This window comes from Gallinula chloropus (assembly GCF_964237585.1).
Source record: "Gallinula chloropus genome assembly, chromosome: 3".
In the NCBI taxonomy this organism is placed as follows: Eukaryota; Metazoa; Chordata; class Aves; order Gruiformes; family Rallidae; genus Gallinula; species Gallinula chloropus.
The window spans coordinates 122,789,724-122,815,359 of record NC_140087.1 but is presented as its reverse complement, the minus strand read 5'-3'; the positions used below and the strand labels follow the sequence as shown (position 1 = coordinate 122,815,359).

General features: G+C 57.1%; 1 protein-coding gene across 1 annotated transcript in view; it reads left to right on the top strand.

Moving 5' to 3' along the window:
* Positions 1-25,636, top strand: part of IFT172 (intraflagellar transport 172) — a gene marked incomplete at its 5' end in the record, with an annotated part of 38,103 nt that overhangs the window by 5,558 nt on the left and 6,909 nt on the right. Inside the window, 33 exons of the mRNA XM_084262369.1 lie at positions 235-322; positions 780-994; positions 2,171-2,294; positions 3,348-3,443; positions 3,975-4,136; positions 5,903-5,956; positions 6,443-6,546; positions 7,558-7,643; positions 8,086-8,198; positions 10,109-10,276; positions 10,645-10,781; positions 11,469-11,576; positions 12,110-12,194; positions 12,518-12,610; positions 13,186-13,263; positions 13,662-13,910; positions 15,985-16,063; positions 16,410-16,530; positions 16,839-16,983; positions 17,055-17,144; positions 17,521-17,618; positions 18,456-18,591; positions 18,671-18,787; positions 19,296-19,438; positions 20,102-20,195; positions 20,434-20,498; positions 20,623-20,803; positions 21,087-21,196; positions 21,613-21,742; positions 22,276-22,374; positions 22,694-22,803; positions 23,883-23,946; positions 24,633-24,719. Coding sequence (XP_084118495.1) covers positions 235-322; positions 780-994; positions 2,171-2,294; positions 3,348-3,443; positions 3,975-4,136; positions 5,903-5,956; positions 6,443-6,546; positions 7,558-7,643; positions 8,086-8,198; positions 10,109-10,276; positions 10,645-10,781; positions 11,469-11,576; positions 12,110-12,194; positions 12,518-12,610; positions 13,186-13,263; positions 13,662-13,910; positions 15,985-16,063; positions 16,410-16,530; positions 16,839-16,983; positions 17,055-17,144; positions 17,521-17,618; positions 18,456-18,591; positions 18,671-18,787; positions 19,296-19,438; positions 20,102-20,195; positions 20,434-20,498; positions 20,623-20,803; positions 21,087-21,196; positions 21,613-21,742; positions 22,276-22,374; positions 22,694-22,803; positions 23,883-23,946; positions 24,633-24,719 — 3,829 coding nt within the window. The remainder of the gene's footprint in view (positions 1-234; positions 323-779; positions 995-2,170; positions 2,295-3,347; positions 3,444-3,974; positions 4,137-5,902; positions 5,957-6,442; positions 6,547-7,557; positions 7,644-8,085; positions 8,199-10,108; positions 10,277-10,644; positions 10,782-11,468; positions 11,577-12,109; positions 12,195-12,517; positions 12,611-13,185; positions 13,264-13,661; positions 13,911-15,984; positions 16,064-16,409; positions 16,531-16,838; positions 16,984-17,054; positions 17,145-17,520; positions 17,619-18,455; positions 18,592-18,670; positions 18,788-19,295; positions 19,439-20,101; positions 20,196-20,433; positions 20,499-20,622; positions 20,804-21,086; positions 21,197-21,612; positions 21,743-22,275; positions 22,375-22,693; positions 22,804-23,882; positions 23,947-24,632; positions 24,720-25,636) is intronic.

Sequence of the window (25,636 nt, the reverse complement as noted above, 5' to 3'; positions counted from 1 at the left end):
GATGAAGATGCTCAGCTGGCTGCTCTCCCTTCCACTCCCCATGCTTTTCCCTGCTTTGTTTTTGCAGACACCAACACAGGGACTAGAGATCCTCGTGTTTGTCACCCAGCTTGTCTCTGGTGAAGGTTCCTTTGACAGGGAACATCAGCAACAACCCCAGGACTGGCTCCTCTGGTCAGGGATGTGAAAGCAAAGGTGTGAGTCTCACATCACCCTGCCTGTGTTTCCTTGCAGTGTGTCGGGGAAGGGAATCCTGTCTGGCCATGCAGATGGAACCATAGTGCGCTTCTTCTTCGATGATGAGGGCTCAGGTGAATCACAGGTATGGGAGATCCTCCTTCAGGGAGCAGAGTTCCTGTGTGCCCAGCCTACTCCCCAGCTCACGAGCTCTGGAATGGGATCAGGCTGTGGAAGGAGTGCAGATCCAGAGAGGAGCTGCAGTCTGTGCTTACTGGCATGGTTTTTATGGAGCGTTTGTGAGGGCAGAACAGTGATGAGATGCTTTGGGATACACTGAGTGTGGTTTAGAGGGGAAGTTAGGTGTTTGTACGTGTGTCCCTGGCAGAGTTGTGGGGCTGTGGCACAGACTGCCCAGGGAGGGCCTGAGTCCTCACCCCTGGGGGTGTTTAACAGAGGGGAGATGAGGTGCTCAGGGATCTGGTTTAGCTCAGGATGGGATTGGTTGGACTTGATGACCTTAAAGGTCTTTTCCAACCTTGTCTGTGATTCTCTGGTAGAGCCACCCCTGTTCTCACGCCCTCCTCTCTTGTCCTCTGCAGGGGAAGCTGGTGGTGCATCCCTGTGCTCCCTATGCCCTCGCCTGGGCTTCCAACAGCATCGTGGCTGCCGGCTGTGACAAGAAGATCGTGGCCTATGGGAAGGAGGGCAGTGTGATCCAAACCCTGGACTACAGCAGGGACCCCTCAGAGAGGGAGTTCACCACCGCAGCCGCCAGCCCGGGCGGCCAGTCCGTCGTCATTGGCAGCTACGACCGGTACGGGGCCCGACGGCAGCCTGTCCTTCCTGGGGTGTCCTTCCTGGGGAGTCCTTCCTGGGGTGTCCTTCCTGGGGTGTCCTTCCAGGGGATTCCTTCCAGGAGTGTCCTTCCAGGGGATTCCTTCCAGGAGTGTCCTTCCTGGGGTGTCCTTCCTGGGGATTCCTTCCTGGGGTTCCTTCCTGGGGTGTCCTTCCAGGAGTGTCCTTCCTGGGGTGTCCTTCCAGGGGTGTCCTTCCTGGGGTGTCCTTCCTGGGGAGTCCTTCCTGGGGAGTCCTTCCTGGGGTGTCCTTCCAGTGGTGTCCTTCCTGGGGTGTCCTTCCTGGGGTGTCCTTCCTGGGGTGTCCTTCCTGGGGTTCCTTCCTGGGGTGTCCTTCCTGGGGAGTCCTTCCTGGGGTTCCTTCCTGGGGTGTCCTTCCTGGGGTGTCCTTCCAGGGGTGTCCTTCCTGGGGTGTCCTTCCTGGGGTGTCCTTCCAGGGGTGTCCTTCTTGGGGTGTCCTTCCTGGGGTGTCCTTCCTGGGGTGTCCTTCCTGGGGTGTCCTTCCTGGGGTTCCTTCCTGGGGTGTCCTTCCTGGGGTTCCTTCCTGGGGTTCCTTCCTGGGGTTCCTTCCTGGGGTGTCCTTCCTGGGGAGTCCTTCCTGGGGTTCCTTCCTGGGGTGTCCTTCCTGGGGTGTCCTTCCAGGGGTGTCCTTCCTGGGGTGTCCTTCCTGGGGTTCCTTCCAGGGGTGTCCTTCCTGGGGTGTCCTTCCTGGGGTGTCCTTCCTGGGGAGTCCTTCCTGGGGTGTCCTTCTTGGGGTGTCCTTCTTGGGGTGTCCTTCCAGGGGATTCCTTCCAGGAGTGTCCTTCCTGGGGATTCCTTCCTGGGGATTCCTTCCTGGGGTGTCCTTCCTGGGGTGTCCTTCCTGGGGTGTCCTTCCAGGAGTGTCCTTCCTGGGGTGTCCTTCCTGGGGATTCCTTCCAGGGGTGTCCTTCTTGGGGTGTCCTTCCTGGGGTTCCTTCTTGGGGTGTCCTTCCTGGGGTTCCTTCCAGGAGTGTCCTTCCTGGGGTTCCTTCCAGGGTTGTCCTTCCAGGGTTGTCCTTCCCGGGGATTCCTTCCCGGGGTGTCCTTCCTGGGGTTCCTTCCTGGGGTGTCCTTCCTCAGCAGCACTCAGTTCTTCCTGTCCTCCACGCCTGCAGGTTAAGGGTTTTGAACTGGAGCCCACGCCGCAGTGCCTGGGAGGAAGGGAAGCCCAAGGAGATCGCTCACCTCTACACCATCACAGCCCTGGCATGGAAGAGGGACGGGTCCCGCATCTGCGCGGTGGGTGCCTGTGTTTGTGTCTGTGTGTTCAGTGCAGAGCTGTCTGTCCTCTGCTCTCAGCCACTGGGCCTTGATCTGCCTTTCTCTGAGTTCGATAGCTCTTTACAGCTCGTTCAATGAATCTCCCTGAAATCTTTTCCATATTACAGGAGGCTGAGGGGAGCCCTTCTCCCCACCTCCCCTGCCCTGCCAGGAGGGTGCAGAGAGGTGGGCGATGGTCTCTGCAGCCAGGGGCCAGGAGATGGGCCAAGGGGCAATGGGCTCAAGCTGCCCCAGGGCAGGGTCAGCTCAGCTGGGAGGGCAAAGTTCTTCCCTGGCAGAGTTGTGGGGCTGTGGCACAGGCTGCCCAGGGAGGGGCTGAGTCCCCAGCCCTGGGGGTGTTGAACAGGGGGGAGATGAGGTGCTCAGGGATCTGGTTTAGCACAGGACAGGGAACGGTTGGACTTGATGATCTTAAAGGTCTTTTCCAACCTGGTGATTCTGTGATTTAGTTGAGTAGATATTTACAGTTTTTCTTTCATGGCTTTTTCATCTTTATGTCCAGCAATCAAGAACCTTTGGGGTTTTCTCACCCAGGGATTTAACTGAACATGTGAACAACTTGCAGAGGGGAAGGGGCAAAGGGATGGGAGATCAGTGGAAAGAATGGGGATGCTGTAAGTGAAGAGAGAGAGGTGGAAGACTCCTGCTGGAAGGGAGGAGAGGGTGGGAGTCTGTGAGGGGGAGAAGTAGGAAGCTGAGGTGATAATGGGAAAGATGAGAATAAAGGTGATTTTAACCCTCCTCTCCCTCTGCCAGGTACCTGCCATGTCCCTCTGCTCTGTACCTGCCAGTCTCTGGGAAGCTCCGTTTCTCTGAGAATTTCCCAATCTTTCTGTTCTCCCAGGAAAGTCAGGACAGGGCTGGTCCTCAGGCAGGGACCTCGGGCATCTTGGGTGTTGATCCAGGACCTGTGGGTTCTGTCTGGCCTCGAATCCTCCTCGTGTCAGCGTGGTCTGGAACACGTCTGCTTAGCATTGCTGACTGTCTGTGTGCAATGTGTGTGCTCCCCAGGGCACCCTGTGTGGAGGAGTGGAACAGTTTGACTGCTGCCTCCGCAGAAGCATTTACAAAAACAAATTTGAGATTACGTATGTGGGACCAAGTCAGGTAAGAGGATGCCCAGCGAGGTGACGTCTCTGGGGGATGCTTGGTTTTGAAGTGATGTCTCGTGGGGGATGCTTGCTAAAACCAGAGATGTTTGGAGTTCTGAGCCTATGGTTTGTTCTTAGCAGCTTGTAAGGATAGGCACAGGGGATGTTCCAGGGACAGGGGGGAAACTGGCTGGGAGAAAAGACAGTGGGGTTTCTTTCCCAGCTTGTGAATGTGCTCGGGGTGCCTCCATGCCAAACGCAGCTCCTGAGGTGGTTTAATTTCAGCCAACTTCATCTTGTTCAGAATTGGGCAGGAAGGGTGAGCTGGCAGCCAAGCAGCCCTCTGTGGTCTGTGGAGAGAGAGCAGGATGCTCAGAGGGCATCTCGTCCTTGGGGCCCTGCAATTCATCCCATTCAGGAGGAGTGGTTTTAAAGAGCAGAGTGAAATGATGTGTGGGGACATCTCAATACCCGAGTATCACCTGCCGTGGGGCAGGCAGTCTGTGCTCTTCCCTGTGCCTCATCTGGCTTCTCCTGCTTTCCCCAGGTCATTGTGAAGAACCTCTCCACAGGAACCCGAGTCGTGGTGAAGTCCCAGTATGGGTATGAGATCGATGAGGTGAAGATCTTGGGGAAGGACAGGTACCTGGTGGCCCATACCTCAGACACGTTACTGCTGGGTGACATCAGCTCCAACAAGCTCAGTGAGGTACTGGAGAATCTGCTGCATCCCTGGAGAGGGGGATGCCTGGCTCTGTCTCTTGAAGGGTGTGCTTTCTGCAGGGGAACAGCATATCTGCTTTTCAAAGAATCACAGAGTGGTTCAGGCTGAAAGGGACCTTAGGAAGTCTTTTACCAAACTTCCTACCCAAAGGAAGGTCAGTATTGAGTTGAGGTGTCACTGCTCAGACCCCAGGTTCTCTGTCCTGGTGGGGCACAGCCTTTTCCTGAGTCTCACTGGAGCTGCTCTTTTAATTCATCACCATTTCTCACCCTTCACATCTGACAAACTAAACCCAGCACCACGTCAGTAGAGGAGTCTTTGAGCCCTCCCTTCTCCAGGCTGAAGCAGCCAAATGCCTTCAGCCTCTCTTTGCAGTGCAAGTCCCTCAGCCCCAGTTATCTTGATGGCATTCTGATGAACTTGTTCTGCTTCATCAAGGTCCTTCTTGGGTGGGCAGCCCAAAGCAGGATGCTTTACACGTCTACACCCAGGTGTGGATGCATGACTCTTAGTGTGTTTAAAACCAACCCAACCCAAACCCTGTGACTGCAGCACCACAGCTGATACCAGTGTCACTTCTGCCACCTGATAATCCACACAGACTGTCTGTACCCTGAGCCTCACTGTCTGCTCAGCACTGAGCCTGCCTGTCTCACCTGGAGAGCGTGGGCAGCGGCTCAGTGTCTGATGTAAGGCATTAAATATGCTTCTGGATGTATTTGCTTTGCTCACACAGGTATCTATACTTTCAAATCAGACTCATGACGAATGAGAATCCCAGAATAAGAATCTAGTTGGGATGGGTTGGTCGAATCTGACTGGAGATGTGAGTTGGAGGATAGTGATACTTGGGAATCCAGCTGAAAACCTGGCCAGGCTGTGTCCCAGGTGTCTCTACATCACACCCCACAGAGGAGTTGTTCTCCCAGTTGCACCACTGAACTCACTCCTTACAACGAACAGGGCTGTGATGAGTCCAGTTACCATCTTGCTGTCTCACTGGAAACTCTCACTGGAGTTTTGTTGAAGAAGTCACAGAATCCCAGGGTTGGAAAAGCCCTTTGAGCTCCTGGAGTCCAACCATCCCTGTCCTGTGCTGACCCAGACCTCTCAGCACCTCATCTCCCCCCTGTTAAACACCCCCAGGGCTGGGGACTCAGCCTGGTCCAGTGCTCAGTAGCCCTTTGGTGATCTGCAGCTCGTGCCCAAGGAGGGAGGAGGGCAGCTGCAGCCTTGGCTTTCAGTTTCCTGCCTCTCTGACCACTTGCCATCACAGTAACTAGTGTATTATCCAGCACTCTTCCCAAATCCCAAACCAGTTCCCCCCCATACTGTCACTATGCCCACCAGTCACTGCTGACATGACCCCCAAAGGAAGGGTTCAGCTGCTCGTGGTGTGGAGATCCTGCACCCCACCAGGGTCACACTGGTGCTGGGAAGATTCAGGGTCTCAGAGGCCAGGAGGCTGCCTGAGGTGAGGAAGGTGGAGGCTGCTGTGGGAGGGCAGGCTGGAGGGAGGGTGTGGGTGTGGAGAGGCCTCTTCCCCAGAAGGCAGCACTAACAGGGAGCGGGGTGTGGGAAGGGCAGGGAAGGGAGGGACTTGCAAGCTGGGAATACCAGCGGCAGCGTTGACAGCTGGAGTTCTGCAGGGTGACTCTGTCTGTCTGTCTGTCTGTCTGGGAGTTGGGAGCTGTAGGACCACAGTGCCCACAGCCCATAGCACCTGCTCAGGCCGTGCTGTTGCCTTGCAGGTGTCCTGGCAAGGGTCTGGAGGGAACGAGAGGTTCTTCTTCGAGAATGAGAACGTAAGTTGAGTGGTGAGTGAAGCTCTGTGTGCACTGCCAGGAGAAGGGACAGGCACACTCCTGCAAAACCCTGATTCTCAGCAGTCTCCTGGGCTTGCCCTCTCCATGCAGTTCCCCATCTGCTGCCTCCCCATGCTTGTCCTTTCCACATGCCAGGCACAGAACAAACTCAGTGTGTGGGCTGCCAGGTTACCCAACTCCTAACCCTGTAGGAGAGAGGAGCAACCAAAGAGCCAACGAGCATGCTAGGGATACAGAATACAGCTGTCAGGGGGCAGCTTGGCTCCTGGAGGCCTGAGAGGCCCACAGCTACAATCCCCACCCCAAGGAACCGCTGGCAGTCACAGCAGAGAGCCAAGGACAGTTCCTTGCTCATCCCAGGGGGGCTGAATTTAGACTTGGGTGCAGTGGGGTTCTTTCTACCTCACTGGCAAGGACGTGCACTCACCTGGCTCTTCCCTGAGCGTATTCCCTGGTCACCCTCAGGTCTGCATGATCTTTAATGCTGGAGAGCTGACGCTGGTGGAATACGGGAGCAACGACGTCCTGGGGTCCGTCCGGACAGAGTTCATGAGCCCCCATCTTGTCAGGTGAGCTACACCTGCCCCTGTCCCCAGGGCAGGGCTTCTGTGAGCCTGGCCTCTCCTGTAGGCACTGGGAATCGTCCCACTGTGGGGGACAGCCCCCGACACTGGTCTGCTGCTGACAGTGGCCGGTGGGGACTCGGTCACACTTAACGCTCCTAAAGCTCCCGAAGCGCCAGAGCCCATTTCCCCCGCTCCATGGGTGCTGCAGCCTGATGTGGCTGCTGCTGGGCATGTCCTGGGCATCTCTGCATCCAGCTGGTCCTCAGGCAGCATTGCCAGGGGCTCTAGATGCTGGCCAGGCCTCCACTGTCCCTCTGAAATACCGTCCTCATGTTCTGGGCGAGAGGAGGGAGGATCATGGGCTGCTCAGGGGTGGAAGCACTGAAACTCATTTGCTACTGGGGACCCAGGCTGAGAGGCTTGGCCTTTTCCAGCATGGGGAAGGCTCTGGGAAGACCTTATTGCAGCCTGGCAGTACCTAAAAGGTACCTACAGGAAAGCTGGAGAGGGGCTGTTTATCGAGGAGTATAGTGAGAGGACAAGGGGGATGGGTTCAGACTGAAAGAGGGTAGATTTAGATTAGATACATGGAAAACACTCTTCACTGAGGGGGGAGCCCTGGCACAGGGTGTCCAGAGAGGCTGGGGCTGCCCTGGGATCCCTGGCAGGGCTCAAGGCAGGGTTGGATGGGGCTTGGGGCACCCTGGGCTGGGGGGGTGTCCCTGCCCATGGCAGGGGGTTGGAACTAGATGGGCTTTGAGGTCTCTTCCCACACAAACCAGGCTGGGGTTCTGGGACCCTGGTTCCAGAGGGGCAGCTTCTGGAGTGAAGCCGTGGATCAGAGGGGTTTGTTCTCTCTTGGGGCAGCCACAGGTGCTGTGCAGGAGCCACAGGGAACTGCAAGAGGGTCTGTGTGCCTGGGGGAGCTGTGGGTAACCCTGGAGGGACTATGTGGTTGAGTCCAGTGAATTTAGAGAGCTGCACAGGTAACAGTCACCATTCCCTTCACATCAGTGTCCGTATCAACGAGAGGCGGCAGAGGGGTGCTGAGGAGAGCAAGAGGCTGGCTTACCTGATAGACATCAAGACTATAGCCACAGGTGAGTGCACACCTCCCTCCCTGCACCTTGCCAGCCTTCCCCATCGCCTTCCCTGTGCCAGGCAGAAGGCCTGTGCCTGAGGGTCGCTTTGCAGCCCCTCTGCCGAGCCCCGGGGGGCTCCTGAAGGCCCCTTCCCCCTCGCTGTGCCCGGGCCAGCCTGTCCTGCTGCTGGCAGGTTCTCTGCCTGGCGTGTGCAGAGCTGTGGGGTGGCTGTGACCCCGTCCTGGAGCAGAGACTCTGTGTGGCTCAGTGTGGTGACACTGCTGCCCGCTCACAGCACAGCGTCGCCGTGCTCTGCTGTTCGTGTCACAGGGTGTTTTCCAGGGGCTCCTGCCCTAATCAGGCCCCAGACACCTGGTCCCCACGGGACAGCAGCCAGCACTGGGCCTTCAGCACTTTCAGGCACCGTAGGCACTTAGAGTTTCCTTCCCTTCTTTCCCAGTGGACCTGGTTGGTGGCTACAGCGCTGGCACTGTCAGCCACGACAGCAGGATCGACTGGCTGGAGCTGAACGAAACGGGCCACAAGCTGCTCTTCAGGGACAAGAAGATGAGGGTGAGATGGGCACGTTGGGGCGTGGGGGGAGTTGGTGTGCCCGGGGAGAGGCAGGGAGGTGAGAAACACCTCTGAAGAGGTCAGGATTTTCTGGCTATTCCGTTGAGGAAGAGAAACCATGTTCAGACAGCACGAGCTGGCAAAGTCGTGTGTCGGGTCTGGAGTCCTGGTGAGTCACTGGGCATCTTGCTCCATCTCATCACAGCTGAAAATGAAGATCGTAGGTGAGACTGCTGTGAGGGGAGACAGGGGGAGACAGGGGGATTCATCTCTGGAGGAGGGCCCTAAAACCACGTTTAAACCTGTAAGTTAAAGAAAGGCTGTTCTCTGGAACAGCTTGGCTTATCTCTGTCAGGTGAACTCTCCAGTTCTCTAGAACAGCACAGTCACCACCAGATGTGACCCCTGGCTTGTGCTGACTCCCAGACCATGGCTGGGTGTTGCCTGGGGGGTACTGGTCAGCCCAGGACAAAAACTCAGGACAAAACCATGGCAGGAGCTTCACACCACAGATTGTGATGTGCAGGCACTCACGTCACATCCTCACCCTGTGTAGTTTGGTTGTACAGATACAGCTGGAGCAGCTCACTGCAGCAGGTGAGATGTATTTATCAGTTGTATTATGGTCCCACTCAGTTCCCTGACAAGCCCTCCTGGCTGTTGGGAACCTGAGGCTCCTTGGCTGCTCGAGTTCATCTGCATCTCTTATCACAAGAGTGTCCTGAGAAGAAAACCTGACCTTCCTGACAGTGGTGTAATCCACATCCAGGATTTCTATGTGTGTCCCTGAAGCAGCAGCAGATCCTGGCTGTAGCCCTGCAGCTCATCACAGGATGGTTTAATTGCTCCCACTGGGGCTGTCAGTCTGCAGCAGGATATTTCCGTGCTGGCTGAACCTCTCCCCAGGGTCCAGGGGTGGGTGAAGCGTCGTGTCCATTCACACACATGTGGTGAACCCCCTGAGAACCTTCTGAACCCCCTGAGAACCTTCTCAGCCTCTTCTCAGATGAAGCTCTGAGTTCAGGCCTCACGTTTCAGGCAGGAATGCAGGTGAGCTGCTCCTCCTTCGTTGTTTTTGGCAGCTTGACCCCTGGGGTCATGGATTGTAGGTGGCACAGAGATACCTCCTTGCCTGTGAATCACGGATCCCCAGTTCATTCCCTGTTTGCTTGTTGTCACCCTGATTCGTTGCTGCCAAGTTTGTCTACCAGCTGGTGCTCACGCCAGCGCTGTGATTCTCCTGAGCTGTGTCTGTACATACTTCTCCAGCCAGTGTGGTGCAGACCAAAACAAGGACTCTATTGTTCTCTTCTGACTGGTGTGCCGTCAGCCTGGCACAACTCCCTCTCCTTTGTCTCATCCTGGGGAGGTGAGGGCAGTGATGACAAGGAGCAGACACAGCTGAGGACTCTGAAGTCGTGAGGCATCGCAGGGCTGTGTTACACCATGGGCCAGGCTACACAGACCCTCAGGTGTGGGTCAGGGCTCTGTGTTCTACACACAAACACCCTCTCCCCTTATTGGCAACGGGTCTGGGGGTGGGACTCTGCCCAGGGTGGACGGTTCATCCCAGGACTGCAGAGGAATCCCTTCTTGGGGCCCAGTTTGTTTGGATGAAGGACTGAAGTGACCACCCTCCTGCTGCAGCTCTGCTGCTGGGAGGACTGGAGTAGTAGGGGGCACGCTCTGCCTACATGCCTAGCAGGAAGGAAGACAGGTCTGAGCCTGTGCACTGAATACTGCAAAGGTTATAGAAGGGTCTTGGGTCTTGGATACTGACGTGTGCAAACAGCAGTGTGGGCGTTTGGGCTGTGTATCCTGGGAACAGCCCCATTGCTGGTGTGCTGTACTCAGGTGTTCTGCCATGTTCAGGGGAGCTCTGAGCCTTTCTCTCCCCTTTCCCCCTCCAGCTACAGCTCTACGACATAGAGAGCAGCACAAAGACCACCATACTGAACTACTGCTCCTACGTGCAGTGGGTCCCTGGCAGTGATGTGGTGGTGGCTCAGAGCAGGAGCAGCCTCTGTATCTGGTACAACATCGATGCTCCCGAGCGAGTCACCATGTTTCCTCTCAAGGTAAAGTTCTGGGGGCTTCACTGCCTCCAGCTGCCTCTGTTACTGCTTGCTCCTGTGTGTGGGAATGGCCTGGGTGGTGTTGCAGAAGGGAGACAGAAGGGACCTGCCAGATTTTTCTGGGCAGAGCATGAGCTCGTCTGTCAGTGTTGTGGGAGGCATTTCTGGCAGAAGATGGAGATAGTTAATGTAGTGGGAAGCCACTCAGAGGCTTTTTCCTTCCCCTGGTGAGTTAAGGACCCTGCCTGCTCAGGGCAAGCTCCCTCAGCAGAACTCTGAGCATCAGGCCTCTCACTGTGCTGTCCTCACACCCCTGCTGCCCCGTGTTGTTAGGAGAACGTGGGAGTGGTGACAGCTTGTACTCCTTCCAGGGGGATATCGTGGACTTGGAGCGGAGTGAGGGAAGGACTGAAGTGGTGGTGTCTGAGGGGGTGAACACGGTGTCCTACACCCTGGATGAAGGTCTCATAGAGTTTGGCACTGCTGTCGACGATGGGGATTATCACAGGTGAGCACCAGGCGGTGAGGGCAGGGAGCTGACTCCACGTGACACACCTCTGAGAGCGGCAGCCTGTGAATTACAGCCGCACAGCTTTCCTGCCAGGGGGGATGTCTGGGCTCTGACATGGTGTCGCTGCCGCAGAGTCCTTTAGGAGTGTGTATCCAGCTTCCAGTGGTTTCAAGCCTGGGGGCACAGAGGCTGCCTGGTCTGGCCCTGGTGAGGACAGAAATGCACCCAAGGCACTCTGCACTCACCTGCAGCGAGTGTCTCTCCCGTAGCAGCCGGATGCGAAGTGGTACCTGGGTGCTGCTGCTGCTCTGGGGGTGGTGACAGTGTCATGGAAGCATTCAGGAGCTGTGCAGGGTGAAAACTGTCAGTCTGAAGCAGTGGTGGCAGCCAGGTGGGCACCTTGTCTGCACCAGGGCCTGTTCAGGCACAGCACTCTGGGCTTATGTCACCTGCTGATCAGATCATGTGGCTCTAAGTGCCTCAGCCCAGACAGGTTCCACCTAGATCTCTGAGCTTTTCCCTGATACACCAGGCCTTGTGTTGCACAGTTCTCTTCACTGCTGGTCGCACCCAGCTCGCTTTGTTTCCAGTGCCACCATGGTTAGGAAGCTCCTGACTCAGCCTAGGATTTCAGAGAACTCTTCTGTTGTGGTACTGAGACTCTGCACATCTCTCTGTCTCCAGGGCTGCTGCGTTCTTGGAGACACTGGAGATGTCCACGGAGACTGAAGCCATGTGGAAGACTCTAAGCAGGCTGGCTTTGGAAGCCAGGCAGCTGCACATTGCAGAGAGGTACTGGAAGAGGCTAGAACATCTCTGGCTTAAACACTGTCTTTGGTGAAGCCCCCTCAGAAACCAGAGTCTCACTAAAGGTGTGACACTTCTTGTGTGGCCTGGGAGATTCCCTGCACTGGAGAATGGAGTGGTCTGTATTCCAGGCAGTGGCTTTGCCCTTTCATCCTGGGCAGCAATGCCCAGGGACAGAAAGACATCGCTCTGTAGCATAAATGTTTGCTGGTGGGGTCCCAAAGCAGTGTATATTGAGGCTCCAGGGAGCTGACAGACGTGGACAAGTTCAGTGCCTCTCTGAAGCCAGGGAGAGTGAAGCATGAGCACTGGTCATGCCCATGGCTTCTCCCATGGGGCAGGGCTAGAGGGCACATCTGACCTCCTGTCTTGGCAAAACCCTTCCCTTGGGTGGGGGCACCCCACCTCTCCAGCTTGCAGAACTGGGTCTGCTGCCCAGATTCTGGTTTTCCTTTCTTGGACCAGTAGTGGGCCACAAATCCCAGTTACTGACTTCCCAGGTGCTTTGCTGTTTCCAGGTGCTTTGCAGCTCTGGGCAACGTGGCAAAGGCTCGATTTCTGCACGAAACCAACACCATCGCTGACCAGGCAGCTCAGGAGCACGTGAGTCAGACTTCTCCTGCTGTGCAAGGCAGCTGTTTTCCTGCACACACAGACACGTTACCCTCTGCCCATGCTCCCAGTATCCTGCTACAGAGCACTCCCTGTTCATGTAGAAACTGCTGAGGTAGCCCTTCACCCACGCCTGCCAGGTCCCTCTTCTGGCTACTGACCTCATCCTGCTCCTGTCTGGTCACTTGAGCGATTCCCATCTGTCTTTAGTCTCTGTGGTGACACAGACCCTGCCCATGGTCACATCCCTGTGTCCTGCCAGCGCCTGTTCTTGCACTCAGCAAGCCCTCTGAGCTGACTGATGTTGTCTGCAGGGTGGGGATGGGACAGACCACTACCTGGTGCGAGCTCGCCTGGCCATGCTGGACAAGAACTACAAGCTGGCAGAGATGATCTTCTTGGAGCAGGTGAGTGAAGGAACACAGGTCAGAAAGGGTCTCACTGATTTCTGAGCGGGGAGGTTTGTGCCCTGGTGTGACAGGGAAAAGGAAGAGGTGGTTTATTCCTGAGGGAGGGGTTTTAGCCCTGAAATGGAAGGAGCTAAACCTTCTTCCAGGGTTTAGGAATGCCTTGTGGTGTGTGAAGGCACAGGAGGAAACCGCCTCAGGTTGCACCAGGGGAGGTTCAGATTGACTATTAGGAAAAGTTTCTTCACCAGGATGGTTGCCAAGCCCTGGAACAGGCTGCCCAGGGGAGCGGTTGGGTCACCGTCCCCGGGGGTATTTAAAAGATGTAGATGTGGTGCTTAGGGACTGGGTTTGGTGCTGGATGCTGCAGTGCTGGGCTCACGGCTGGAGCTGGTGATCTCAAAGGTCTTTTCCAACCAAAATGGTTCTGTGAAGAGGGTGAGGGAGGATGTGTGTCCATGTGAAGGGAATGGGATGCTTTTCCAAGTGTTCCCTGCACATCTAACCCTGTGAGAGCTCCCTGGCAGAGTCTCTGCTAAACAGCCCTCAGGCCAACGCTCTGCTCCCTGAAACAGAACGCCACCGAGGAGGCCATGGACATGTACCAGGAGCTGCACATGTGGGACGAGTGCATCGTGGTGGCCGAGGCCAAGGTACGGTGTGCGGCCGCGCCGGGCCTGCTGAGACGCCTGACCGGGCCTGTTCAGGGCCTGGGTTCCCTTCGCTGGTCCTGTCAGGGTCTCCCCTCTGCAGGAAGGGCGAGGGGCCCTGTCAGGGCCTCCCCTCTGCTTGGGGGGCCCCTAAGCAGGAATGACGGTCGCACTGATGCGAGTGATACAGTGACTGTATTCCCTGGGCAGACAGGGAGGGAGAAGAGCTGCCCAGGCTGGTTTAGGAGTAGGTGGGTCCTCAGGAAAGAACGACTGATGCGGGGGTACACAGGGCTGGCGTTGTGGTGCCTGGTGCCATGAGCTGGCTGCACAGAGCCTGCGGGATGAGCAGGGCAGCAGCTCGCCCTGCCCGGGTGAGGCAGCGCTGCGTCTCTCCACAGGGACACCCCATGCTGGAGAAGCTGCGCCAGGGTTACTACCAGTGGCTGCTGGACACCCAGCAGGAAGAGAAGGCTGGGGAGGTCCAAGAGGGACAAGGCGACTACCTGGCAGCCGTCAGCTTATACCTGCGGGCAGGGCTGCCTGCCAAGGCGGCGCGGCTGGCCATGAGCAGGGACGAGCTCCTCACCAACACCGATGTCATCAGTAGGGTCTCCATGGCACTGATCAGGGGGGAGCTGTATGAGCAGGTGAGTGGCTCACCCCAGGGCCTTTCTCCTTAGTGACAGCAGAGTTACTCCATCTGCTGCATCTGTGGGATGCTGGGACTGAGCTGGAAGGCAGCTGATGTAGCTCTGTGGTGAGAAATCCACAGGTAATTAACATTTGGGAAGAAATCCTGGCTGCATCCCTTGTGCATGGGTGAGATCTAGAGTTACTGTGCCCAGCCAGGAGACTCCTTGGTGGTGGCATGTCTCTGGAGCATCAGCTGGGTGCTTGGGAATAGTCAGGAGGCCCTTGGGAAGATGGGAGAGGAGGTGTGACTCAAACCTGGTATCACTGTGAAAGTGTACAGTCCCTGCTCACAGTAGAGTAAAACATGATGGTAAGGCTTTCATGTAAGGATAACCCAGACAGGAAACCAAGGAAGAACAAAGGAGGCCATGGAAACAGCTTGCAGAACATAAATACCACTGAGAAGGGAATCCTGTTCCTAACAGGACAGAAACTGGTACCTGCTGGGTGGCAGTTGTAAAGCAAAAGGGTGTTTCTCACAGGCACACGTTCTGAGCAGGGCACAGCTCTGTTCTGTTCTGAGCAGGGCACAGCTCTGTTCTGTTCTGAGCAGGGCACAGCTCTGTATCCTGGCCAGCAGTGGCCTCCTGCAGATGGAAGGAACATAAGGCACAGGACAGGCAAGCAGAGGGTGACACTTCCCCTTGGGTACGTCCATGGTCTCCAGCAGTTTGCTGACTGAGTGTGCTGAACAGTTTTATGTCTGGAGGTCTCAGTAGGTTTTACCTCCATGGGCTTGTCAGATTATTGTTTGAACCATCCGTGCTGTTTGCAGTGCTGGCTGTGAGTCACCCAGGTCAGTCGTGTGCTGTGGGAACACCCACCAAAGGGTTCCCTTTGCTGGCTTCAATCACACTCCCCCAGTCTCATTTCACCTTTGGCATCTTCTGGCCATTTCCTGGGAACACAGAATGTACTGAGTGGGACAGGACATCCCAGAAGGACCATCAGGTCCAACTCCAATTTCATTTGGACCCCAGAGAATTCGGTGCTTTCCAAACCTGCCACCTCTCCCCAAGCTTCAGCTGGGGAGTCGCTGGGGAGCTCATTGCTGTAGGTGCTTTGTTACCAGAAGTGAGACTGGTCTGAAGGTGATGAGACAGATCATGGGGGTAGAGTCTGTTAGATGTGAGGTGAGGGCTGTGGCACAACCTCAGGAAGCTTCTGTGGTGCCAATGGTCACCGATGGGTGGAGTGGAGGAAAGAGAGTGCAGAGAGGTGGGCGATGGTCTCTGCAGCCAGGGGACAGGAGATGGGACAAGGGGCAATGGGCTCAAGCTGCCCCAGGGCAGGGTCAGCTCAGCTGGGAGGGCAAAGTTCTTCCCTGGCAGAGTTGTGGGGCTGTGGCACAGGCTGCCCAGGGAGGGGGCTGAGTCCCCAGCCCTGGGGGTGTTGAACAGGGGGGAGATGAGGTGCTGAGAGATCTGGGTCAGCACAGGACAGGGTCAGTTGGACTCCAGGGGCTTAATGATGATGCTGGGTGATTCTGGGTGATGCTGGGATCCTGTGGATCCTGCTGTATGCTTTGCTGTTCACCAGACAGACACGTGTTCTCGCTGCTGTTCTGGTACTGAAGGGAGGGAGTCCTTGGTCTGTCGGGATGGCCTGGCTTGCATTGTGTTCTGAGTTGTACAAGCTTTGAGCCTCACCCCATCCTGCTGGACACCTCCCTTTCCTACAGGGTAGAGGCCTTCTGCTGCAGGAGACCGAGCTTACCCCCTCGCTGCTTGTGCCCAGGGATTTCATGTGAGCATCAGCCCCTGTTCAGAGGAGGGGGGTTGCCTCAAAACCTTTTACCCTGTTAAAAGGTGGTGCCCCAGCAGCATGGGGTGTGTCAGTCCACAGAGGGGGCAATGCTCTCAGCACATGCAGCCTTTCCTAGGAGTTCCCCTCATCACCATGCTCTAGGTTAGCGATGGAGAAGTCTGTGTGGTGGGACTGACCAGCTCTGTGCATGGGACTGGTAGGGTACCTGGTGGTGTGGGGAAAGAGTGGCTCTGCAAACTGCCAGCATGTATTTGTCATTAGGCTGGAGACCTGTTTGAGAAGGTTGGGAACCCACAGAAGGCTCTGGAGTGCTACTGCAAGGGCAGTGCCTTCCTGAAAGGTACCGTGCTGCATACATTCCTCCCCATCCCTCTCCCCAGGCAGGAGCCTGGTGGCACCTCGAGCTGTTGCCCTGCAGCCCGGAGATGCCTGGATGCCCCAAAGCTTCCCTGTAGCATCTCCTTCAGTGTGTTTTTTTCACATCATTGCACCTGCACACACATCCCAGAACAGCATCCTGTTCCCAAATGGCTGCATGAGCAGCAGGGTTTGGGCCAGCTCTCCACAGGGCCCAGGCTGCTGGGTAGCCCGTTAGAGAGTCACCATTCCCCTCCCTCTGTGCCCAGGCTCAGACCCCTCACTGCTGCTTCCCCTGGGCTCAGTACCCGTGTCCTGTCCCCTTGCAGCAGTGGAACTGGCTCGCCTGGCGTTTCCTGCAGAGGTCATGAAGCTGGAGGAGGCCTGGGGAGACCATCTGGTGCAGCAGAAACAGCTGGATGCTGCTATTAACCATTACATTGAAGCCAGGTGGGGCAGGTGATGGCTGCATGACCAGCAGCACTATGCCCTGGCAAGCTGGGACCTTGACCTGGTTTGCTCTTGGGGGTGTTGCTTGGGTGAACCCCTCAGTCCTGCTTTGCCAGTGCCCCTTGTCTCCGCTGTCCCCAGCTATGGATGCCTGCCTGCATCTCTCCCGATGTCTTTCAGCCCTGATCGCTCTTCCCTAGTTCTTCATCCTCTCCCCAGATCCTCTTTGTTGCTCTAACCCAGGAAGAAGAATAAAGCAGCTTTGGTCTGCCTTGCTGGCTGGCTGTGAGGAGTTCTCTTTGATACAGGTGCTCAGTCAAGGCCATTGAGGCAGCCTTGGGAGCCCGGCAGTGGAAGAAGGCCACCTACATCTTGGACTTGCAGGACAAACAGACGGCAGCCAAATACTACCCCAGGATTGCCCAGCACTACGCAGCTTTACAGGAGTATCAGGTGAGGCACAGACACACTCCCTGCTGCTTTCCTGTCCCTGGGGAGTGCTGAGGACAGCGATTTCCCCACAGGTTGCAGAGGAGCTGTTCATCAAAGCAGACCAGACCAAGGATGCCATTGACATGTACACGCAGGCTGGGCTCTGGGAACAGGCTCACAAGGTAGGGTCGGCAGCCAGAGGGACAAAGCTGCTGGGGCCCTCACCCTGCCTGCTTTAATCACTGGGAAGTGGTGGTGCCTTGTGCACCCACACCTGGCCAGCAAGCACTCTTCCCAGAGGATGCAGGTGTGGGCATCCAGCAAGAAGTCGGTTCCTGGTGTCTGTGCCCAGCCCAGGGCACACCTGTACCACAGGTCACACACTCCAAGGGCTGTCCCCTGTGTGCTTTGATCACAGTGACCAATGACTGCCCGTTCTCTGCAGAGCAGGCAGCCTGTGTGCAACGGGAAGGGGATTGGTTTTCCCTTCTTCACTGTGCATCAAGAAGTTGCTCTACAGGGAGCTGTGGTTTCTCCTGTGTGTGTTCCTTTTGGCAGCTGGCCATCAAGTGTATGAGTCCAGAAGATGTGTCTGTGCTCTATATAACCCAGGCCCAAGAGATGGAGAAGCAGAGCAAGTACAAAGAAGCAGAGAGGTGAGCGTCTTCCTTGGTACTGGTGCAAGACTGAGCGCTGAAGAAATGTCTGTGGTGAGGAGGAGTGGAGTTTGGGACTAGGGTTTAGAAAGGTCAGGTGCATCCTCTCCACACATGGAGACACAGAGCTGATACAGTTCGTAGGAGAACTGGCTGACTGTTAATGTACCTCTGTTCACCAGGACTGAAGAGGGGTCCAGGTGGGCTGCTGCTGCTTCAGGTGGCAGAAGAAATATGGCAGGGCTCTTCCCTGCTGCTGAGTGCTACATCTGATCTGTCCTGGTCAGCTGAGGATAAGATGTAGGAAGGGGAGTGTTTCCCATCCAGCTTACTAGTTTTGTCAGTTCTAGAGCTGTAAGGACGCTGTGAGGTCAGTAGTACAGGGACAACCACAGCTGTGTGCCTGATGCCATGGTACCTGGTCCTGAGGATGCCCGGTACGTGAAAGGGGCCTCACAGCTGGTGAGGGGATGTTTGGTTTAATCCTTTTGCTGGCCTGTGTGAGTAAGTTGAGCTGACATTATCATCTTCCCATCCCAGCGGGACTCACAGCCTCGTGTGGGAGGTAAGAACAGGTCACAGAAACCCAGGGCTCCCTCTGAGGCAGGGCTCAGGTTGGCAGGTAAGGGTGGAGGGAGCCACTTTGTCCTGCTGAGGTGGCATAACAGAAGGGCTCTGCTGGACAGTGCTCAGCTTGCAGCCCCCAAGAGCCCCTGCACACCAGTCGTGCCCTGTGGCAGTGTGCCCAGGACCTGGTGCTGCTGGGCAGGATGCGGGGAGCCTGCAGGGACCGGTCACATCCCTGGCTGATCCGCTGGGATGTGCTGGTGTTCCCAGGCTGTACATCACTGTGAATGAACCCGACTTGGCCATCGCCATGTACAAGAAGTGTAAGATGTACCATGAGATGGTTCGCCTCGTGGCCAAGTACCACAAAAACTTACTCAACAACACCCACATGCTCCTGGGCAAGGTGAGTGCACCTCATGGCAGTGGGGCAGCTGGGCCAACCAGGGACAGGAGTGTCACCAACTCACTGCCTCTGATTGCAGGAGCTGGAGGCGGAGGGACGCTTTCAGGAGGCTGAGTACCACTACCTAGAAGCTAAGGACTGGAAGGCCACAGTGAACATGTACCGAGGGAACGACATGTGGGAGGAAGCTTACAGGGTAATGGTCCCTCCACAGCTCCCCCACTGCTCGGGGACCGGGCTCTGACTGCAGGGCCCTGGCAGGAGCGGCTCTGTCTCTCCTCATGGCACAAGACTCGTTCCAGACTCGTCACTGCCCGGCTCCAGCACGTGGCACAGCACTCGGGGCCTCGTGCCCGCTGGTGTGCAGAAGGAGGGCTCGATCCACAGCCTGCTGCCTTCCTCCAGGCCCTGCTCTGAACCACCACACTGCCGTATGTGGTGGTGCTGCGGGCACACGGTGCCAGGAGTCACTTCTGGCCTGACAGTGACAGGGACTGTGCTGAGGCGGCAGCAGCTCTTCCCTGCGCTGCTGTATGAGCATTTGGCTCAGACTCCCCAGCCTGTGGTGGCTGCAGAAGGGCTGCTTGGGGAGTAGCAGTTGGTTTTGGTGCTCTCATCACAGCAGGCATCACGTGAGGGGGAGTCCTGCTCAGCCTGCTGAAGAAGAGAGGAATGCATTGGGCTCTTCTGCTCTCTCTGGACAGGTGGCCAAGGCGCACGGGGGAGCAAATTCCTATAAGCACGTGGCCTATCTGTGGGCAAAGAGCCTGGGGGGAGAGGCAGCTGTGAAACTCCTCAGTAAATTCGGGCTCCTGGAGACGGCCATTGACCAGGCAGCAGACAGTGGGTAAGATCCACCAGCCCAGCACTTCTCTTCCATTGCCTAGCCCGGGAGTAAGGGTGGCCCAAGGGGATAGCTGCAGGTCGGGGATACGGCGTGTCTCCCCACCCCACCTCCACCTCACACGGGCCTTCCGCTTCCGTGACACGTCCCAGGGCCTGTCCAATGGCATGTCCATCCCATGTCCATGCAGACAAGTGGTCTGCCCTTTGGCCTCAGCAAGGGAGCCCTGCGAGAGCCCCTCAACACCGGAGTGCACATTCCTTACGTCACCGTATGTGACTGCCTGCTGGGTGAGGCTTGGCCCTGCTCTGCTCCTGCCCAGACCGCTGACCGCAGGCCAGTCACTGCTGCTCTGCCCCAGCTCTCCCACGTCACTGGGCCCCGGGGGAGCCTCATGACCTCCCCAGAGGGTTGACCCAAGTGCCTCTGGCACTAACAGCAAACGTGAAGGGGCTGACTGGCCTTAGTGGGGGCTCTTAAAGCTCCTGTTCTCTGGCCAGGAACAGAAGGAGGGGGCAGTGACCATTCACTTGGGACTCTTTGTACTCCCCTTTCTCCACTGATGCTGTCTTGTGCTCAGCTGGGTGTTCTGCCCATGGTGAAGGCCTGCTCTCAGTGCCCTCAGTGCACAGTCCTGCTCTCACCTCATTTGCTCTTTTGTGGCAGGGTCTTTGAGTTTGCATTTGAACTGGCCCGTCTTTCCATGAAGCAGAAGATGCCAGAGATCCACTTAAAGTATGCCATGTCCCTCGAAGATGAGGTAAATGCACCCCCTGGAAGAGGTGGGTTGCTCGGGTACTTGCAGAGCTGCCTTTAAGGGCTGCTGCAGTGGGCACTTTCCTGGCTGCAGCCACTGCTCACCCAAAAGGCTCCACAGTGACAGCCCCAAACTCCCACAGACATCTGTTTCGTGAATCCTCTCTGCCTTGTGGAGAGTGGCAGAGGCTGTGCAATGGTATCTGTGCAGGAAGGCATGCAAATTCCTTCCTCTCTCCTAGGGCAAGTTTGAGGAGGCTGAAGCAGAATTCATCAAAGCTGGGAAACCCAAGGAGGCAGTGCTGATGTACGTATCCCTCCCCACCTTGGCCTGCTGCATCTCCTCCCCCCGGCGATGCCTGGTTGCTTCTCCAGCATCGGGCTGCTCCTTGCTGTCCCTCACGGGTCACGCCTCACGGTGATCCCTCTAGGTTTGTGCATAACCAGAACTGGGATGCTGCCCAGCGTGTGGCTGAGGCCCATGACCCAGACAGCGTGGCTGACGTGCTCGTGGGACAGGCACGTTTCGCCTTCGAGCAGAGGGAGTTTCCGAAGGCAGAGGCCTTTCTCCTGCGAGCACAGAAACCCGAGCTGGCAATGAAGTACTACAAGGTGAGCACAGCCTCTAACAACATCATTGCCACCCTCTCACTGCTCAGGGACCCGGTTTGGGCGGTGTGTGCCCGTTCCACAGAGGTAACGGGAGGGGTCAGCACTTTCACCCGAGGGTCAATGGACAGACACGCGTGGGGAGGAGAGAATTGGATGGTGCTGCTGTGGGTGTTTCTCCCAGTGGGTCCTCTGGCAAGATGACTGAGAGGCTGGGTGTGCTGGGTGGTGCCCGGAGAATGGAGCATCCTGGTGAAAACTCCTCCTCCCCGTTGTGCTTGTGCAGGAGGCTGGCATGTGGAGCGAGGCCCTGAGGATCTGCAAAAAGTATGTGCCTGGTCGACTGGAAGAGCTGCAGGAGGAGTGCGGCAGGGAGGCTGCCAAGAAGGGCTCCAGGTGAGGAGGGTGTGGGCAGGCTGCAGGGAGCAGGCAGGTAGCTGTTCCTCCAGGCCTTACGGGGACATCCTGGCGGGGTCCTTGACATCAAGTTGTTCCCTTCTTGAGGACCCAAGACTTTTCCCTGCACAGGCTTCCTAACATCCTTCCTCCCTGCTCTGTGAGACCCCAGGCTTGCTCTTGCCATCCAAGGTCTCCTGGAGGTCTTCTTGCCACTGACAGATACCCCAGGGCTCCTGTCCCACCGGAGCAGCTCTGCACTGAACCAGTTCTCTCCTCAGGCTGGGCTGTGCATGTTCCTCACCATACACACAGCCCCCTCCAATCCCGGGCTTGCCTCTGCTGTGCCCCCTGCCCCACACACTGCCTGTGGGACCCCTGGGGCAGCACCCTGCTCACAGCCTGTTTCCCCGCAGCGGGCCGGAGGGGCTGCTGGAGCAGGCGCGGGAGTGGGAGCAGGCTGGGGAGCACGCCCGGGCCGTGGACTGCTACCTGAAGGTGCGGGACCCCGGCAGCAGTGTCCTGATGGAGAAGTGCTTGCTGAAGGTACGCTCAGGAGCTGCGATTCCCCTCTCTGCTGTGCAGGAGCAGCCCCTCAGCCTGCATCTCAGGCGTCCCTCAGCTGCTGCAGGGCACAGGAGAACCCGCAGACTGCAGGGACTGGGGGTCTGACAGCGTCACGGCCGTTCCTGAGCCGTGATGGGCTGTGTGCTGCACTGTGCTGCCAGCCCTGCTGTGGCTGTGGCACCTCCAGCAGCTTGCTGGTGTCTGTGTGCCCGTATCTCCATGCCTGAAGAGCTAGACTTCATGTCTTAGACCTTGACTAGATGTGCATTCTCTCTTATTCGCATGGTCCATGTCCACCAGCCTCTGGGCTGTGTTCTTGTTTGTACTTTCCACTTGTACCTGTGCCCTTGTACCAGCATTAATGGCAGTCGTGTCCTTGTCATTCCTTCTCCCCTTCCCCCGTAGTTGAAGCGCTCCTGACTCAGTCCATTAGCTGGCATTGAGCTCTCTGTGCTCCATCCCTCCCTGGGACAGCTCTTACCCCTTGTGCTGCTGACAATTTCTCTTCACAGGCTGCTGAGCTGGCCATTAAGTTCTTGAGTCAGCCAGAGAGCAGGGAGGTGACTCGGACCGTGGCTCCTCAGCTGGTGACCATGAAGAAGTACAGTGCGGTGAGGGCTGCGTCCTGCCCCCAGACCTCTGAAGAGCTGGTGCCATGGGAGGGGAAAGCTCTCTCCAGGGGATGGAGACCGAGCTGCATCCTGGGGTGTCTTTGGGTGGATGGCCCTGGTCACCCCTTGGCAGCACAGAGTCCTCAAGGAGGAGGGAAAGAGCCAGGCCTTGGGAGGAGACTGGAAGCAGAGGGGGTTATATTTTGGGAGGAGACTTTGTGTTGTCTTTCTGCTGTGTGTTGGTCAGCTCCAGCAGGGAGCTGGGCTGCAGGGTGCCTTTGGGGATCCCTCTCCCATGGGACTGTCTCTGGCCCTGCAGGCAGCTGAACTGTACCTCAGCGTGGATCTCATCCAAGAAGCTATTGATGCCTTCATTGAAGGGGAGGAGTGGAGCAAGGCCAAGTCTATTGCTAAGGAGCTGGACCCCAGGTATGCCCTGAACTTCTCAAATTATACTTGTCCTGCCTCCTCCATGTGCAGATGATCCTTTGTCCTGTCCTGTCCTGCTGGTCCCAGCATTCTCCCCACCGTGGCCTTCCCAGGCTGGAATGGGCACATCCTCCACAGCTACCCCTTCCCAAGCCTCTTACCATCCTGACACTTTTATTTTGCCACACATCCCATGGAAATTGTTATCCCTTTTTGTCCTGTTCCTGTCTCCCCTCCCTTGTCACAGGATCACAGGGTGATTGGGGTTGAAAGGGACCTCAAAAAGCCACGTAGTCTCACCCCCTGCCAGAGCAGGATCCCCTAGATTAGGTCACACAGGAACACATCCAGGCAGGTTTGAATGTCTGCAGGGAAGAAGACTCCCCAGCCTCTCTGGGCAGCCTGGCCCAGGGCTCTGCCACCCTCACGGTGACAAAGTTCCTCCTGACATTCCCATGGAGCTTCCTCTGCTCCAGCTCACACCCAGTGCCCCCTGTCCCATCACTGGTGCTCCAGCTCACACCCACTGCCCCTTGTCCTACCACTGGTGCTCCAGCTCACACCCGCTGCCCCCTGTCCCACCACTGGTGCTCCAGCTCACACCCAGTGCCCCCGGTCCCACCACTGGTGCTCCAGCTCACACCCAGTGCCCCCAGTCCCATCACTGGTGCTCCAGCTGCACCCGCTGCCCCCTGTCCCATCACTGGTGCTCCAGCTCACACCCACTGCCCCCTGTCCCATCACTGGTGCTCCAGCTCACACCCACTGCCCCCTGTCCCATCACTGGTGCTCCAGCTCACACCCACTGCCCCCTGTCCCACCACTGGACACTGCTGAGAAGAGCCTGTCGAGCAGTTCCTCCTGCAAGGCCTGTGAGCCCTTTCTCTCCTCACACACTGTACTGCAAAGAGCTCCCCAGACCCTTCCTTCTCCTGCTACCTGTGCTCCCAGCAGCAGACATGACACAGCAGCAAGTGCCCTTGACACTGCAGCAGGTGAAGTTTAATCCCGGCCCTGTGCTGGCACCAGGCGCTGTTGTATTGGCCTCTCTGCCCATTAAGGTTCTTCCCACCCACCAGGTCAGAGGAGTATGTGGACCAGCGTTACAAGGAGCATCTGAAGAACCAAGGGAAGGTGGATTCGGTATGTGTTCGGGGTGTCTCACAGCCTGGGGAGTGGTGTCAGGATCTCTGCAGATCCCTGGGGCCTTTCTCACAGGGCTTTTGCCTGAGTAAGCCCACAGTGAGGGGTCTGTGTGTGCCTGTGAGTCAGGGTCTCTGCCTGCCAGATGGGTCACACTGCATCTGGGGGAGGGATGGGACTAGACTGTTTAAAGCTGGAGGGCAAATCCTCTGAGGAGCAGCTGAGGGAGCTGGGGGTGCTGAGCCTGGAGAAGAGGAGGCTGAGGGGAGCCCTTCTCCCCACCTCCCCTGCCCTGCCAGGAGGGTGCAGAGAGGTGGGCGATGGTCTCTGCAGCCAGGGGCCAGGAGCTGGGCCAAGGGGCAATGGGCTCAAGCTGCCCCAGGGCAGGGTCAGCTCAGCTGGGAGGGCAAAGTTCTTCCCTGGCAGAGTTGTGGGGCTGTGGCACAGGCTGCCCAGGGAGGGGGCTGAGTCCCCAGCCCTGGGGGTGTTTAACAGAGGGGAGATGAGGTGCTCAGGGATCTGGTTTAGCTTGGGATGGGAATGGTTGGACTTGATGATCCTAAAGGTCTTTTCCAACCTTGTCTGTGATTCTGTATGTGATGAAGAGCCCTGGCTGGGTGATGCCTGCGTGGTGCTGGGGGGGAGCCTTGCCCCCACAGTGCATTTACGGTGGTTTCCCTCCCCAGCTGGTGGGAATCGACGTCGTGGCCGCCTTGGACATGTATGCAGAGCAGGGACAGTGGGAGAAGTGCCTGGAGGTGGCTGGGAAGCAGGTGAGTGCCTGTGAGAGGCCTTGGGAGAGGGATGTGGGTTCTGGCTCTCCGCAGCAGGGGCAGCAGGAATGGGTGGGCAGGGCAATGCAGTTGTTTCTGGGGGGCCACAGGGGCTCCCCACATCCACCTCTCCACTGTCCCCACCTTGCCCAGCCAGGCCCAGGGGAGGAGCATTAGAACCCTGAAGCATGGTGGGTGTGAGTTGTGGGATTAATGGAGTGCTGGATAAATGGGTTGTTTGGGCTGGAAGTGATGGGTGCCATGGAAACATGTTTAGGCTGGAAGTGATGGGTGCCATGGAAACATGTTTAGGCTGGAAGTGATGGGTGCCATGGAAACAGACTCATACGAGCAAGCTGCTTTCTACCTACACTTCAGAAGCCCAGTGTGGGTGGAAACGGGGCGTCCTTGTCAGGACAGAGGATGGGACTGCTTTTACTGACCCAAAGCCACCAAAATGCCCTCAACAGAGTCATGAAAATGGAGAAAGGAGAAGTTGGAATTGAATAAAGCTAAAGGAGGGGAGGTTTAACCCTAGATATTAGGGGGAAGTTCTTTCCAGGGAGAGTGGTAAGGGGCTGGAAGGGACCCCAAGGGTCCCAGAGCTCCAACCCCCTGCCACAGGCAGGGACACCAACCTCCAGGCCTGGAGCTACACAAGGTTGCCCAGGGCCCCAGCCAACCTGGCCTTGAACACCCCCAGGGACAGGGCACCCACCCCCTCTCTGGGCAGCCCCTTCCAGCCCCTCACCACTCTCCCTGCAAAGAACTTCCCCCTAATATCTAATTTAAACCTGCTTTCCTTCAGCTTTAAGCCATAATCCAGATACCAGTGTTGGTTTTCTTCCACACAGAGTAACTTCACAGTCCTGTGCTAAACCATATCTTGAGGTACTGAGAGAGATGGTTTAGCATAG